General features: G+C 39.1%; 1 protein-coding gene across 9 annotated transcripts in view; it reads right to left on the bottom strand.

Annotated features, from left to right (window-relative positions):
- Positions 1 to 18,312, bottom strand: part of TNRC6B (trinucleotide repeat containing adaptor 6B) — a 138,046-nt gene that overhangs the window by 69,644 nt on the left and 50,090 nt on the right. Inside the window, exon 1 of one of the 9 annotated variants that reach the window (XM_041481395.1) lies at positions 13,232 to 14,044. The exons of the other annotated variants lie outside the window; for them this stretch is intronic. Coding sequence (XP_041337329.1) covers positions 13,232 to 13,236 — 5 coding nt within the window. The 5' untranslated portion in view covers positions 13,237 to 14,044. Of the gene's footprint in view, positions 1 to 13,231; positions 14,045 to 18,312 lie in introns of those variants that run through there. 9 annotated transcript variants of the gene reach the window in all.

Genomic DNA, 18,312 nt, shown 5'->3' with positions numbered 1-18,312 from the left:
GCTATGCACCCTCCTTTTCCAGTGATGAGCAAATTCTTTAACTATAATTCTAAAGAGGCCAACATTAAATTCCTAAGCATACTGTATCATATATCTACATGTTATGATATGACTGAGTATGTATCAAGGAAAATTCCTTCTATTTTAGCGACCTCCTAGGAAAATGTTGGCAGTATAATTCAGAAAGTATATAAATATCAGTTTCCACACTTAATAAAGAAAAAAATCCCACCTCTTTTTCTCATGCATACAAGCACAGCTTATGCGCATATAATGTACAGAAATGTAGAAATGCCTCACTCTTTGAAGGTCTTTAAGCTGTAGTTTTCCCTCATGTTCTTGGCAAGCTGTGTTTGGAAAGTTAAGTCAGCTGTCAGTACTCCACAGAAAGCATTATCAGGAAGGATATCACAAGTTCACTCAGGAGCTTTGTAAGGTAACAGAAAACTGCAACTACCTGATGATAAACACAGTTTTGAAAAGAGACCACTCCAAGGATAAACCAGGTTAACACCACAGTTAACACTAGAAATACCACTGCTTAGCCAAATATTTTTTCTAAAAGAATTAAAGCAGGAAGTTACTAGAATCCATGGAACAAAACCATCACAAGTAGCAGCCAGTGCACTACAATACAGTCCTGCCACCCTAAACTGCACACCTTCCTGACTTAGCTGGGAAAACACAGGCCTGTGCTCAACACTGTAGTGCCACCTTACCCATTACCTGTGCAGATGGCCTGAGACACTCACACAGGGTAACTTAGAAAACCATAGAAATGTCTCTTTTTCACTTCAAAAAGACTGTAAAAGGGAGGAGAACATCATTCTGGAGGCCACATAATCATACCTGTTTAACAGTTTATTTTAAATTAATTAGCCACAACAGTTATGAGGCAGAAACAAAATAAGTTCTAGAAAATAGTCCATTAATAGGCAGAGATGATTGCCACCTCTCATGGCCACTAATCTGCTAAGCTATTTTTGATTTATCCATTCTGATAGTCCTGGTACTGTGCACCAACCTCTAGCTGCATTTTTTTGTTTAAAAAGTTAAGTTTATTTCATGCCTTCTAGAAATAAAGCACAGATTAAACCACCTAGTCTAGACATGCAACTCTTATTAACTGCTAAATAAACAATCATTTCCTTATTTCTTAAGCAAAGACATTAGAAAGTTTAAGTGAAAAGTGTTCACTGTATACTCAGGCATTTGTCTAAACTAAGGGTAGTCTCCCACCAGGAAAGAATTTCTTTTAACCATGGCTGCGATTCCTATGGAATTGGTGCCTGCCCAATCTCAGCAGTCAGTCATCTCAGAGCTTTTCCTATTTGCATTGAGTGCAGTAGACAAGATTTCTGAAATCTTGACGGTTCTCACTCTGTGTCTCTTTCCAGGAATTACAATTTACAGCTTAAGTGATGAATTTTACTTGCTGATTATGTAATTTACAGAGAGTGTACCAGATCGATTCTAACTTCAAGCCTATGAAAGTATCTCCTGCTTTTGAATACAGTATTTTAAGACAGTAAATAATCAATGAGGACTGAATACACATCTTGCTTACAAAAATCAGTGTCCATTCATACTCAAGAAAACGGAAACATTTTATAACTAACTACACATTACTACTGAAGAAGAAATTCCTCTTGTAAACCAAGCCAGCTCTAGAACATCTCTATTCCAGAAAGGTTGCATTCCCTCACAACATGGAAATTCCGGCCAGAAATTTGCTTCAACATACAAAAATTCTAAGATGACAGGAACTTGCAGACCACATACAATATGGCTATGGATAATCTTCCAGGCATGGCCACTCTCTTTTTCTGTTACAGAAGAGGGAAATACTAAAGTAAGACGTAATCCAGAAAAGAATCCAGAATGAGGAAACCACTGAACAGCCACCTCAGAGATTACAAAAGAACATGACCACAATGGTGCACAGAAAATAAAAATGTTAAGTTACAAGAGAAAAAGTGAGGTAAAAATTACAGTGATAAAAATGAAATTTTAGCATTTAACATATTTTTGAAGTACCAAGATTAAGCTGATTTGTCTTGTTAAATTCTCCATCTAACATCTAAGGTAGTGTTTCCTACTTTTAGGTTACTTTTTGCCTTGTTGCATTACACAAGATTATTTTAAATCAAAACCACACATTTTTCATGTTCAGTGATTTCAAAGAAATAAATGCATAAAACTCACAGACTATAATCTTCAAAGAGTAACAGACATTCTTGACTTCTGAGTGGTTACAAGCATGCACTCTTTTCCAGCATCAGAAACTTTCCTAACAGAAACATCTAAATCAGAGAAGCATTCAGCACACAGATCCACCTAAGTTCAGCATCTTTCCAGTGATGAATATAATTCTGACCTCTGCTGACAGATCTGAAGACTCCTATCTTTAATTAACAACTACCCTTTCCTGTCTACCAGCGATAAATGTCACGAGTGTGCAACACCGCGGTTTCCTTTTTTTAGACACTAGATAAAACCAGTGTGTGATCATGACACGGATGTATGATATTCACTGTTCCACAAAACACTGCATTTCTAATCTATTCAGTTAAACCTTCTCTCGATCCTCTTTAAGAAAGGTAGCTCTGCATAAAGACAGGTCAACTCTTTGCTGCTATATAAAGTTGAAGGTTAAAATACGTAAGCTGATGTGGGAGACTATTTCCTGCTGAAAGAAAAGCCCTTTAAACACTAGAACCTCAAATCTAATTTGTCAGCTTATTGATGCTTCCATGCGTACTGCCAGTGCAAAGCATCTGTCTTTCTGTGAAGCCACTGTTTTGGATAAATGGTTAATGCTACCTAGCAGAAAATCAGCATGAACTGACAGTAGAAGCAATACAAAAATCAGTCACATGTGTAAGCATTTAAAATTCCAAATTTTAGGTGAAAGACCAGACCTTTAGCTTTAATCAAATCTAGCTGCTAAGCTGAAGGTGCCAACTGGACTTACAGTAAACGTGACCTACACTTGACTGACCTAAATAGGGAAGCGCACCAAGTAAGAGTCACCCAACTTTTTGTTATACTCTTTCTAAAGAGTATAAAAGACAAAAAAAAATCCATTTGGCTTCACTGGAAACATTCTTAGTTAAACCAGCTCTTTATACGCCTACCCTTAACTAACATCTTTTAACAAGAGAGTGGGGTAACTTTATTCAGCCACTGATGCCACGCTACCAACTTAATTTAAGGGGCAACACAGCCCATAATGAAACAAGCTCATCTGGGTCTCCCACTCGCCCCTGCAGAATCCAGCCCATAACACTGTTACTGGTGATGACTGGGTAGCAACCCCAAACTCAGCAACTCATCACTAGATGGCTACAGTATTTCTGGAAGACCTGCTGGGAAGAACTATATAGTTTACTTACAATATATTACCATCTGTAAGAGGTGAATAAAGCAAGAACTGCCACAACAAAATCTACCTATGAAGTGGTCCAGGCTTATGCAACAAACCTGACAAACCCAGTTTAAATGTCTTCTGAAGCCACAGCCGAAGGCAAGTGGGACTTGTAAAAACACGCAAACAGCTGAAACCAAAAGGGAAACTCAAAGGATTTTCCACAGGGCTTGGTTTGGAGCTAGTGGTTGTGTAGCACTGGGTTGCTCGCTGGGTTTACACCACGACAGTGCATAAAAAAGGAGGGTGAGCAAAAAAGCAGACCACTGTAATACTCAAATTAATCATTCTAATTTTCATTAACTACCAATGCAATTTTTAGATGCATCCTCAAAGTGCACACCATTCAGAGTCAATTCTTTCCAAATAATGAGGCACAGTCACACTGCACACACCAAGAGACATCAGTGCTTCAACTCCTCATGAATGAGATATTTTACTGTTAAGTTTTTGATACTTGGACTTCTTTTTAAAACTATTGAGTGTTTTTGTTACTTTCAACAAACAAAATGAAACTTACTTCCTGGTAAGCAAACAAAAACACCTTAGTGTTTTGTTTGGTTCTGGGTTTTTTTTAGTTTGTATTCTCTGGCTAAGTTCAATGTTCATAATTTAGGAAAATAACCTTACCATACATTTGCATAAAGCCTCAGTCAGGAAGACACAGCACACAGATTAATAAAGGTAGCCAATGTGAAAAAAGAAAACCTCTACTTTGTTACTAGAGCTTGCTATTACTGACATTTTGCCTGGAAAAGAGGTCCCTTTTACTGTGAAACAGACTTTAAAATCCCTGTCAAGACTTTTAACAGCAAAGAAAAATAATTCATAATGGTGATGTTCATTCTATAATAATACTTTAGATCAAAGCCTTCTTCCTAAAGGGAGCTCCTAAAATAACCAGAGCTGCCCATACATTCAATAGAAGCTACTCCAAGCTTTTACTTCAGGAAGGAAGAAAATACCACGCAGCAAATCTACAGCAGGTTCTCACTTCTTTCATACTGCACTGAAGGATAACAATGTTTAAAGCCTCATTAAAAATCCACAAGTGTTAAGTATAGAATATGAATTTCAGTTTAATAAACAGTCAACTTCAGGCAGACCATCTCTGTACTAGGTTTTCACTTCTATTTTAAAACATCAAAGAAAATCAAATTTCAGGGCATTTTCTTTCTGTCATTAGTATTTCTCAAGGTAGCATGCAGAGCAGTAGCTTTTAAGTCTGAATTCCTCTACACTCAGAATAAGCCCTTAGTCTGACCTCAAGGCACTGCACTAGGATTTGTCACAATTTGTGACCCAGCTATGTTAATCATGCTCCTTGGTGAGTGGAAACCCACAAGTGCTGAACCAACTTTTAACGCCAAAGTTTTAGCACTAGAAATTTTGAGAAAGGCGAATTACACAATTCCATCTCTTTATCCACATTACGATTTCGGTTAAATCAGCTTTGTTCCCTTAAACTCGTGAAGGAAAAAAAAAAAGCATCATTCTATTCACAATTCAATACAGCTGTGTATGACTGGCTTCAGCCCCAGGCCACAAGCCAGGAACTTCTGAGTTCAAGTCTGGCTCTGCCTCTGACTTTCTGTGTGGCCTCTGGATTTCTCTGCTGCTGCTCTAACGTCTGTACACTTACCTTACAGAAAGGCACTTGCTTCGTTTGTGCAGGCTTTTCCCAAACACAAAACTCGAACTGACTTTGAGAGCCATTTTCATTGTGTATTTCATAGGTGTATAGACCACCTGTGCCCTGCCAAGAAGCCTCTACCTGTCAGTTGATACCTGGTGGTTTTTAACTGTAGTAACTGCCAACATGCACTTATTACATATATGCATACACACACCCGTATCAGACACACACAAACAGAAAAACATGTAGTAAGCTGGAAAATAGACAATTATTTCAAAGTTTCTTAATAAACAAGATGAAAAAATGAAATTTATTTACATGCTATAATTCAACTTACAATGAAGAGCTATCTGTAACCTTGTTCTTTTTAATGCACTGACCCAGTGATGAAGCCTGTTTTTAACAGCTTAGCATGAAATAAATAGAGCAATCAACGCTCAAGCTAAAATGATCACAACAACTAATATATAACAACTAAACAATAGAAGAATGGCCTAAGAATGCAAAGGGGAAGAAGCATTTAAGCTTAACCAAGTTATCTAATACTAGCTGAAGCATCATTTAAAAGGTAAGTTTTTCAAAGAAAAAGATTAAGAGAAGTTACATAAATTTAAGCTGACCCTATGCTTGGCAAGTCCATGGTAGGAGAGTTTCACTTCACATTTCTGAGACTGAAGCAAAACATCACAGCTTTTTCTGAGCATGAAACATTCAAATACAGGTCATCACCTTTAAAACAGTCACCTTTAAATTCACATCTGAGAAACTATCTTGTCTCCAAAACATTATCGAGACAGGCTGACTTTCCATATATTAACCTGTTTGGTTTTCAATGGCCCAACTATGGCAAGCTAGCTTAAAGAATAGTGCAACTGAGGCTTTAAGGTACATTAAGCTGCAAAAGTAAATTCTAGACTCTCAAAGTTTAGCTTTTGTCTGCTTTTGCCCTTTTCATCTTGTTATACCTAAAATCTGGTAAAACCACACTTCCAACAGTTTTTTGTGTCAGGATATATATTTTATTTATAGTAGCTGGCAAATGTAGAGCAAAACTACCTACTAATTAATAATACAGCAGAGTTAACTTGATACAGAATAATGTGTTATTTTGTGATAAAAACAGTCACCCAAGGACTTAACAAGAAGTCACCATTCCAGAACAGCTACCATGTAAGATGAGGTGGTTAAATGCAAATTCAGATATCTTTTGCACAAGACGACTAAACTGGTTCCAACAGCTGAAAAATTATCTGTATGTAAGGCTTAGGATTCTCCCATCTCCATCTTTCTCTCAGCATTGCTTGGTCTGATTGATATGTATCAAGCATATAATGTGAACGTTACCTGCAAAGGAACGGAAATCTTGACTCTGGAACACAAGACTATTTAATTTTAAATTCCCATTAATATTGCTACAATTGCCTTCTGTAGCACCAGCTGGAACCTTCTTTTATACTAGGCTGAAAAAAGCTTTTGGGGTTTTACTTCAGGTTAACCAAGCATTTTTAGAGGCAATTTGAACCTAGCCCACATTTAGATTCCCACCAATGCACACAAACTTGTAATGACATCCGCAAAGAAAAACAGAGCTAGATTAAAAATGGCATATATATAACCTCAACAGGACATCCTCTATTTCCATGTGCCATACTTTTAACCAGTTTTAAGTGCATTATTCTTTATTTTTCTAATATTTATCATAGAAGACACCTTGACTAAAACAGTGAGGTAATAACACTAATAATACCCAAGTAAAATCTAACAAAATAGGAAAGGTTTATTTCTTAGTCTTAACTAGGATATAGACGAATTCATTTTAAAAAATTCACATGGGAATGAAACAATCCACTATTTTCTGCTTCACAGGATAACTGGTTTTCAGTGTACATAGGAAAAAGCTAAGAAAAAAAAAGTGCTAAGTTTTGGTACCCTCTGCCCTGTCTTCCCCTGCATACAGAAGGTAGCCATTTTCACTTTTATTGTCCTGAAACTCTCTCCAAGTAAAACGCAGAACAGCCTGGAAAAAATCCAGCAAGAGCTACCAGATTAGGATTTCCAAGCATTATAATACCAACATTCCCTTGTATGTTGTGATCAAATCATCCTCCCAATGAATTGCTCAGCAAAAGACTGAGCACAAACATGCTGCATATTTAGCGGGCAAAGTCATGTATCAGAATATTTCAGTTTCACTTTAGTTGACGAAGTTCTCAGTGGTAGCCAACCTCTTGCCAAAGAAAGCTGTTTTGTAGTCAAGTATATCTAGAGTACCAACAGAGAATTAGAACCATGTGTTTTAAATGAGATCCTGAATCTGCCATGATTGCTTAAGCACAATTATATACAATTAAAAATATAAATACTAATACAGAAGCTGCAACAAGAGCGCAAACGCTGCTACATTAGCACCCTAATATTAAGTTGTAATGTCTTCTTCTACCAACACTAAAATACAAACTGGTGCAAAAAACATGGAAGAAAATACTGAAGACTTATTTTAAGGAAGGTTTAAGTGACACAGGACACTACATCCTGGAAAACTGGATAGCTCAGGCACAAACAAGTTCACAAGCATACAATGACCAGAATGACAACACATTTGTGTATATTTGCCACAGAGCACATGTAAAATGGGACAATTAAGCTCTACTCTAATTAATGGTTAAGTGGCATTAACACATTATACATTTAACCTTTCCTATTTTCATATAGGTCAACTGGCTCAAAAAAACTCAATCTACAAAAGCCGTTTTAAAAACCCCAATTCCAGCAGTTTCACTGCAGCTTAAGTTTTGCCACTTTCCTATGTACACAGAGGCTGTGCCCAACAGCCACTGAGATTACAAGTGGACAGCAGATTTATGACTACGTTATTCAGCAAATGCTGTGCTTAAAAAGGGGGAAAAAACCCCCACTGAGAATACCAGAAGTAATTTTCCCGTTGTTTTATTTTTTAAAGAAATTCTTCTTCTCTGATTCAGAAATTAAGGTAATATTCTGCTTTAGTTCAAATCAGTTCAGCTGCTATACTCAGACCTGTACTTCAGGAAGCCTTGACTCTACATCTGCTAAGCACACTGGGAAAGCTGAGCATGCTTCCCTTATAATTTTAACATGCACAGTGAGGTTTGATGTAATTTTAAGGAACTAAAAAAGAATGGTCACCTTGATTTAAAAACATTCACGCCTTTCTGCTTTTTAGTTGCTGAAGTAACTATGCTGTTCAAAGCACACCCAACGACAATGGAGCTCTATGTCAAAATGATGCTCTTCTGACACAAATTAGACAACTACTTCTTTGTTTGCAGAGAATGCATCTATAAAAATAAACATTTAAAAGCTGAAGTGTTTTTTCAATGGACTACCTCCCTGTATTACTTCTTGCTGCTCTTACTGGAGCTAAGTCAAAATGTGTTGATCTCCCCCACTGCTAAAATGTGGCCTCACACATGCCATCCTAAGAGAAGAACTCCCCTGCTGGCATGAAATCAAACACAATTGTATCGTGATGCCTTGTTTCAGTTTTGCTGTAGTAAATTCCAAGGTCACATTTCACTCCTAAAAGTCTCAATTTAACACATGTTTTTATTAATATAAACAAGACTTATACTTTTAAGCATTTTACCACCCATCAGTGTCAGGTACTCTCAGATGATTTTCTCTGCCTAACATATACAAGCATCCATATAATTGAGTTCAGACACAAATGGTAGCACTGTAAGGAGCAGCAGTCAACTTTCATTCTTACTAACTGTGTTTTTTTAACAAAACTGCCCTCACAATCTCCAGATGTATCAGCACACATTTTTCCATGATGTTTAACCCATTTTGGTTTGTTCTGCCTTTAAAGTACATCTTGTGTTTTATTAATGTATCTTCTCTTAGGTGTGTGAAAAAACTCCAAGGGTTGTATCTTATGTTATGTTTTCCCACATGACTGAACAGGCTAATTAAAAGTAGTCCTTAAAGTACAATATTTTGAATAAGAAGTTCTTCAATTTACTCAGGCTACAACACCCAAATATCACATCAACCAGTTCTTAAGAAACAACTTCTCAGAAATTATTAAAAAATATACAATTGTAGTAACAGCAGGGCATTTCACCCCTAAACTATAATGCCAGCATACTGTATACAGACAGGAAAACAGCCTTTAAAATGACAATATCCATTAACCTTAGGAATTCCCTTCAGAAGTCTGCAGATGGCACAAAAAAAAACCCCAAACAAATCAGGGTTTGCATATACTCATGCTGCTCCCAGAATATATGATCTGTCTCAGCAAGAAAAAAACCCCAAACCCAGCAAAACAAAACCCCAACCAAACAAAAACAAAACACAAAACCCCCTGTTGTGTTCTTTAGTAGGAAGACTACGTGTAAAGGAGAACTTAAGCAGTGACAAGTGCTAAATGTACAGCTCTGGAGTTGGAATTCACCGCAAATACAGAAAAGCACCACGAATACAAAAAGGCACCGTTCCACCTGTGTTCTGAAGAACAATTACAGCACCATCACAACAACAAAACAGAAATATTGTCAGTATATAGTAGTTATCTCCATGATAGCTCCACATTTGCCTTTAATGCTGAAGCAGCCAAAACCCGTTATCTTGACACCCAACTTCAAGCAACTTGTTTGTCCAATATTTGAAAGATGGCACATGCAATCATACCATGTAAAACTCCTAATGCTAGCATCAGCAACTAACGATTTCAGAAGAAATACATCTTTGTATTAATCTAACCTGAATTTTACATCATTAATTCTGGAGCAATAATGTTAGCCCAATATTTAAAGTTTAGCTACTTGAAATCTAAGGTAACAAAACTAGAACCCTGATACTCACATCTAATTCCCTTGATAGGACATGAAATACAGGTCCTTGGAGCTAAACGTCCTATGTATCTTATTTTCTTGCCTCAAATCTTGAGCTGTTTAAACAGGAAACCAATACTTAATGAGGTGAAACAGCTCTTAGGAAGGCAGTAGATGGTTTCCTAATCAATTAAAGCAAAAATCACTGAAACTTTTCAGCTATGAACTACTACCAGCTGAAGAGAGTACCAAGGGTGCAGCTTCCAAGAAATATTGTTCAAAATCAACTTCTCACCTTCCATCCTGGTCCAAAAGGAACATAGATCCATAGTGACCAGAATTAAGGAACTCTGTTTCAAGATGCAAGACAGGTTTCTAAAAGGGTACTAGGAAACTTGTGGACAAAATTTCTCTTCCAAAAATACTCTATTTCTATGGATTTTTTCCTCATATATTTGACACCTTCTTCCCTACTAAGCCACCTATTACTAAGTAAGAAACAAAAATTTTAAAAAGGTTAAGTTCAGCTGAAATCAGCTGGCAAAGACTGCATGATCTTACAAAGTTTCTTTTTCTTCCTTCTCAGCAGGAGAGAAAGGGACTAAAAGAAAAGCAACTGAAACTAAGCATACTGATCTTTCAGTCACTTGTTTTCCCTGAATTTTTTCCCATTAGAACTGTAGACTCCAGTATATTGAAGCTCAACGGTAATAAGGCTTTTCTTGTCAATTATTTCTCAAGAATCTCTTAGATGTAGTGCAAAAATCTCCAGGGGTTCTGCTAACTACAGACTTCACTGTAGCTTTCAACCTACTAAAACAGTCTGCTTTGGAAAGGGACTGATTCCTGTAGATACCAACAACAATCGACATGCAAATGCAAACAGAAAAATTTAATAAAGCTTCTGAACTCAGCATCGTCACTGCAAACTGAACGAAGCAAAAAAACTTCCCCTGCCCCCATGCCTCTGTAAGCTTCAAACTGATCTAGAAATTGCAACTCAAGTCAGGTCTCTCAAATTTAAGTGTTTTGTTCCTGCTGTACTGCAGGAATGCACTGAATACAAACAGCGCTGTGAACTGCCCAGATTCATACTTAAAATCCTATGGCTGCACAGACTGCACAGTACTCAACACACCCCACAATGAGATCTGAGGGGTCAAAAGCGTATTAATAAGAGGAATTATTTTAATTGGTCTTTCCTATTCACAATTACAGTCTCACAAAGCTGCTCAAATGTTTGACAGACTCCTTATTGGAATGATTTCTACTATTCTCAATAGCTGCCTTTTGTCTGACCCACAAGAGCTTCTGTAGCTAGGAGCAGTAGCAGCTATTGGGAACCACCCTGTATTCCATCACCTTAACCATCAAGCTGTATGTGCAAACATCTACACATTCTGCAAGTGTGTAACGTAGGCAGTAAGGCATGAAGGCAAAAAAATACACAGAAAAGGCAAGTACTGTTCTGAAGTGCAGATTCTGGGAAGACTACATCCTACAATACTGCCAGCTCAGGACACAACTTGGGTTTTCTTTACTCCTTCAGTTCAGCCATCCCATTCTATAGCAATTACCACATAAACTGCAGTAACTGATGTTTCTGTCCAGTAAGCACCAAATCTGAGAATACTCCTACTTTAGACTGCATTTGAAAATAGTTCTAATGTCTAATTATTCATTGTCAATCAACAGGTAGATTCAACATATTCTGGCTACATCCAGACCTCCACTGAGCCCAAGAAGGTTTTGAATAACAAAAACCATCATGGTACATCATGCCAAAGACAGAGAACATTTTTATAGCATTTCCTCAGATACCTGCCAGTAACATGAGGGTGGAATCTAGTAAGTTCACTAACCCTAAGCAAAGGGCATGTGTTACTTCATGTATTAACTGGGTTATCCGTTACTATTAAATGCTTAATAACCAAAATTACCAGCAAGAAAACTACATAAAATTTGAGCAGAGTTCTCTTTTATTGGCTTCCTCTAACTTGAAATTAAAAAAAAGAAAACTCCAAAGATACCATCTCCTAATTTCCATGAGAAACAACACACTGCAGAATTATTTTGAATATTTGCTAGCCAGTGCAGAAAAAAAAAGTCCCAATATGTACAAGAATATAGCGACAACAGCCAGATACATTTTCAATAAGCTTCTGAAGTCTGTCTCCTCCTTTGTGTTTAACTACATGCATGTAAGGCCACAAAGAAATATAAAATATGAGCCATCTTGTAGGTTTACAAAGTTGATCTGCTAACCACAATCGTTACACTAATACACTGCAATGTGGAGTATATTCACACGATTATTTGCAGAATTATCTGCCGCTTACATGTTCAGCTACAAAAAATACCACAATGCAATGCCTGTGAGGAAGGGGTGAAATATAATGTACACCACCACAGAATTTTTTTCATTTAACCCCACAGAAAGGAGCATTACATCACACTCTTACAATGCAGGAGGAGGGGCCTGTTCTCAGAAAGCAAGCTCCAGCTATTTCCCTTTAATTTTCTGCTTGGTTCTGGAGGGAGTTGCAAAAATAACTCGGATTTAAATTTTTAGCAACACAGAAGGCTGGGTGGAAAAAAAAAAAAAAAAAAAAAAAAAAAAAAAAAGGGAAAAAAAAAAAAAGGCGAGAAAGTAAATGTAGGCAAAGGGCTGCGCTAAGGTGGAGATGAACGCCTGCTTCCCGTAGAACACAAAACGCCGGCAGCGGCCAGCATCCCGCACATTCCTGAATACCTGGCGCACGCCGGATGGGCCGCCGGGCCCGGCCGAGCCCGCGCGGGAGCCCCGCGGCAGCGCCGGCCCGGCCGGAGCCAGCCCGGCCCCGCTCCGCTCCCGCCGCTCCTCCGCCGGGGAGGCTCCGTCCCTGCTCCCGCCGAAGGCACGGCCCCGGCCGGCCCCGCTCCGACCCAGCAGCAGAAAGAATGCGAGCCCGGTTTTTATACATGCAAATTTTTGCAGCAGATTTAAGAGCTCCGGGTGCTGTGGGGAAGAAATCTCTCTTTAAAAAGCCTCTATTTAAATAAAACAAGATTTTCAGCACTATCTTGTACTTCACCAGCTCGAAAAATACAAACCATCTTCTGTAATTTGCCTAGGTGTTTTAAATTACAAATATCTTCCAAATCCACACCGCACTTGTACGGAGAGCTCCTTCTAAAAAAACCCAAAAAATCCACTAAAAGTGCCGTACACGTACAAGCAGACAAGATCTGAAGCAAGTCTTTGTGCTAGAAGAGACACCTCTGCCAAACCACGGATGGAAAGGGTCAGCTCAGGCTCTTAGAGAAATCAACTGATAGGTAAAAACAATAAAACATAAACGTACCACTAACCTCATAAAGTGCAGCAGTGCTTAAATCCAGCGAGTTGAGGCATACAAGGTAGATGGAAATGAAAAAAAAAATCCAAAAATGGTTTTGTGTTTTTGCTTTTTTTTGTTTAGGTTTTTTTTTTCCTTTTTTGTTAATTTTTTTCTTTTTTTGCTCTCCTTTTTTTTTTTTATTTCAAACGTTCAGAACCCAGCAGACGCTCCGTCGGCCATTTTGGCTGCGCTCCCTCGCTCTCTCCTCTCGCTCCCTCCCTCTCGCTCCCTCTTGCTCTCTCTAAAGGAAGCAGCTTTTTTGTGACCTTCAAATACGGGCGGCCCACGTGACCCCGCGCGCGCTGTCACTCAGCGCCCGGGCCCGGCCCGCCCCCCGCCTTAAAGGGACAGCGCCCTGCCCGCACCGGGCCGGCCTCCCCCGCCGAGCAGAGGCGAGGCACAGACAGGGTACAGTGGGGAGCCCCGAGAGTACGGAGGGCGGCCCAGATGGAGCTGCTCTCTTTAAAACCGGCTAAAAAGACAGCAGCCAATTATGCTAATTCCACATTAGGGCTGCAGAGCCGACAAGCGGCGAATGGTGAATGTTAAGTCCCTGCAGCCACACGCGCCGTTCTCTGGGGCGCCGGGAACACCGACCCCAGCGCTCGCTTGGAGGAACCCCCATTTTAAGCACGACGCCCTCCTGACTCAAGGACAGGAGGTTCACGCTCAGACCAAAGTTAATCCAGGCTGTAACCAGCCTGCCCACACCACACGCACGCATAAACCCGAGATCAAGGTCCGGACACGGGAACACCCGCAGGACAGCAGAGCAAACTCGGTCTCCGGCTGCCTTGCCTGCTTCAAGTCCCAGGCTGCAACTCTGCCATTAGGCAAACACTCCACAGCCTCTTCCCAACAATTTCCATAGATAACCGCTCTAAGAGCGGCTGAAACAGAGAATCCCAGCATCTTGTAACATTAAAAAAAAAAATTAAAAAAATCTGCAGGATGTTTCCAGATGTTACCCTGAATGTGCAGAAACAGTAAAGAATACAGTTCAGCAAAAGGACATGGTGACGCAGGTATGAGCCTGCCGTGAGGAGACTTGCTCCTGAGTCAGCCCAACACAGGTAGGAAATGCTGGAGCTGACTGTGTAATGGAACCATGCCGCGGGAGGGAACTGACAGGAAGCTCTTGGGAGCACCCTCAGAATCGAGCCCTTAAAATATACAAGTTTTTAATTCTGTACAGTTATGCAAGGTAACGATGTAGAAAGTAAAAAAAGCCAAAACACACCTGAACACCAGGAGAACTTGTAACATGCACACCTTTGTACAGACTCTGTGTCTGGGTGCGTGCAAATTGCTTTAAATACGCTACAGCAAGTATAGCACGAATACTGCCATCTCAGACCTAGTTACATTGCTGCTGTGCTTACACGAACTTCTACTTAATCATTCTGTGTAAAATTAGCCAAAGATTAAGTGCTGCTGAATCCTTTAGACATAAAACCACTGATCAAGTGTGAGGCTGTCTGGCAAGCAGGTCTACTCTGGACCTTGTGATTTAATGGGTCTCCCTTACCCTTTGCACTCTTACTTTTTTTTTGTTTGTGTTCCCAATCCCTGCACAAATTTCTTTAAATTGATTATGATCTGATTTTCCTTGCTATGCTTCATCCAGGTAATAAGCAATATTCTGAGTTGGAAGGAAAAAATACAACTCCTGGCCCTGCACAAGCCACCCTAAGAATCACACCATGTGCCTGAGAGCATTATCCAAACGCATCTTGACCTCTGTCACGGACATGGTGCTTTTGCCAATACCTTTGACAGGAATTCTTTAAGCATCTAAATCACTCATTCATGACAATACCATGGAATCAAACTAACTTGGAGATCCATGGGAGGGCACTCCAAAGTAATTAATTTGAGGGGGGCAGAAGCTGCACATCTTATGAATGAGAATAAAAATCATTAGTATGTATTATCATAGAACATAAGCCACTGGCCTCTGCAGGAGGCCATGCAAGGCTAGCGTGGCTCTGCTTCTGACGTGTTTTGCTCCCACCCTCATGATAAGGTACAGGAATTCAAACGGGGATTCTGCCACTGACAGGATTTCTTCAACAGGACTACAGCCTGTGACCATCTGTCTCTGCAGGCTCAAGAAACTCTGTCAATAGCTAATGTGAGTTGCATTTTGGGGTACTTAATGAAACAGAAGCAGCTGGATATAACTGCTCAGGTTGCTCTGCCTAAACCAGAGCAGAGAATTGGCCTGCTGGATGTAGCAGACTGGAGTGTTTTGTGGCTGGTCTAATCCAAACACAGCAATTTAGGAAATGTGATGAAAACTCAGGGAACATCTTATTTGTGGCAAAACTCAAAAATAACACCACAATCACTCTAAATTCCTAATGACAAAATCCAAACCAACTGCTAGGCATCTGATTCACACAGTTTCATAAAAGCAAATGTAAATGCACATCTATGAAACAGCTATCCCCTCCTGAAAAAATACATAAAGTACTGTAGCTACATGTTCTATGCATGTTCACACTGAGTATGACAGTACGCATTAAGCTACAGACAATTTTATTCTCTCTCAAAAGCCAAATTGTTTTACTGAGACCTATAAATCCCCTTAACCTCACTAGGGTTTGCCAGTTCTCCATTCTGAAGTCCTGGAAGCCTTTACTTCAAAGGAGCTGATAATACTGTGATGACTTTCAGAAGAAAGCACTCACTTGAGTTGCTATGTATCCAAGTTGAAATAATTGCTATAAAATTTCACCTTGCCAATGTTCTATTGACAAAGCTTTTTTAATAAGAAAGTAAGCAAATTATCAGTGAACCAAAAAATATTTAGAGAGGCCAGTATGGGTAATTCTTAAATAACTGTAGCTTTAATTGAACATTTTCCACTAAACTACCATTTGAAAGGCATTAATTCTTTACTTATTCTTGTTGGCATACTGATTAAGATGGCTAACAAAAAGTTTTTAGGTTTTTGTTTGATTTGGGAGGTTTTTTGAGTTTTGTTTGTTTGTTATGCAGCACAGCAGTTCAGAAAGCAATGGAGCAGAGCATAAAAACACACAGCATATCCAAAACCTGCACATGACTTTTCAGAGGGCAATTGCATTTCAAAAACCTAACCATTAATTATTCTGATGCCAACAGGCTGTTAATAGCCAATGTTAATAGGTTATAGCCTTGTTATGTGCTACTAACTTATCTGATGACAAACAGTTCATTTCTAAGCTCCTTCCATCTGAGGATAATAAAGCACTTAAAAATCTTTATTGAAGTCTCACAGTGCTCCTATGAGGCCAGTATCTGGTATGAGCAGATATATACATGCACATTAAAAGAGATGCTTACAATCGTGGACTCCCTGCACTAATATCTCAACTGAGACAGGAGAGGAATAGGTTTTTTAATTCATATTAAGCTGTATTGTGGTTTTAGTAAGAGCTCATTCTTTTTGATGACCTGTCAATAAGAATCAAGCAATTAGGCTTTAATATTATGTACACAGACGTGCTCCAGTGTCCACTGGAACTGAGGTATCCACTCCCTCCAGCTATCATCGCAAAAAGGAGACCTGGTCTGTCTGACCTGTAGCTCTTGACTCAGATGTAAAATGATCCGAGTTCATCCCAGTCCATATGCAAAACTCCCTCTTTCATGAGCTGGCATTTTGTTTGGGCTCAAAGTCCTACAGTTTCATGTCATATCTTACTTTGAAGGCTGTACCCTCATCGTCCCAACACTGGACCCCACCCACTGGGCTTTCTATACCGCCTATACACCCATGGCAATAAATATAGGACTTATTTTTCCCCCCAGAAAGTTCTTCATAGCTGATACTATGACAGTCAATTAATCTCCTACTAACACAGCTCCTCAGCAGAAACCTCAAATATTAACAAGTTTCTCATAGCATGAATGCCTTGTCACAAGCTGTCCTTTCTACTGCTGTTGAAGTTTTGACTCCTCAAATATTACAGGAAAAAAGGCAGATTTTACTGCCAAAGTGAACTGAAGCCTACATGTCCTCTACCCTACTGCAGCTCATCAGTTAGATTTTTCCAAATCTCCCTCTCCCAACCCCAGAAGTGGGGTGCAGCAAGAGATGCAAGATAACTGGAGGCAGATTACTCACCAGTTCCCCAGGCAGTCCCCAGCAGTCCAACTGCCTCGGATTACAATCCCACCAAGCATTACCCTTCAAGTTAAAAGGGCATGCCTGTCTTTCCTCAGATCAGGCTAAAAGCATAACTCAGGGTAGGGACATGTATGCAAGGACTATGTTTCATAGTTTCACAATTTCTAATAATAAAAAGCAAGCAGAGAACCCAGTAAATTAAGGAATAGAATTAAAAGTCTTAACTTTTCATTGGGTGCTCCTAAAACCACAATATGGTTTTATTGAGAGAAAAAATATTTTTTTCTATTAAAAACAGTCTCAGTCCTGGATAATGGATGGTTCAGATCACTTTTAAATTATTTTTTTCTGAACAAACAGAGATGCTGAGGCCCAACACTTCTAAAAATTGAAGATGATAGCTAATTCTGGCTGTACCAACATACTTTTTTTTAGTCTTCACAGCATTTCACCTAAGCCATTGTGCAAGAGTGATGACCTCTCCTTCTACAGGAGTGCAAAACTTTCAAGTGTCCGAACATTTTTCAAGGACAAAACACTCACTCTAAGGAAAACTAGGGTTTTTTTTGGGGTCCTCCCCGTTCACACTTAGTAAATAGTGAGGTATTTTATGCTGTGGAATTGTGAAAACCAAGCTGGCAGTGGTTTTTAATGATAGTAATCAAAAGTATAATGTAAATAGTTTCTTCAGAGAAAAATACCATGACTAAAAGCATCCAACAAAGGAAAAGCTTGCTTGGTTTCTGAAAAGATTACAGCAGCTTTTGCATCCCTTACACAAAGGCACCTATCAACACATTTTAGGAATTATTATTATTATTCAAAACTTGTATTGCAACACTGCTTTGGAGTCATACTAAGCTCAGACCTCATTCATATTTTGCCAGGAACAAAAGAAAGAATACAAGGTTGGAAAACTTCAGTTTAAGAATGAC

The sequence above is a fragment of the Pyrgilauda ruficollis genome, unplaced genomic scaffold (genome assembly GCF_017590135.1).
Source record: "Pyrgilauda ruficollis isolate IOZ18807 unplaced genomic scaffold, ASM1759013v1 scaffold56, whole genome shotgun sequence".
Classification (NCBI taxonomy): Eukaryota; Metazoa; Chordata; class Aves; order Passeriformes; family Passeridae; genus Pyrgilauda; species Pyrgilauda ruficollis.
The sequence above is the reverse complement of the archived record's forward strand: the minus strand, read 5'-3'. Positions and strand labels throughout refer to the sequence as shown.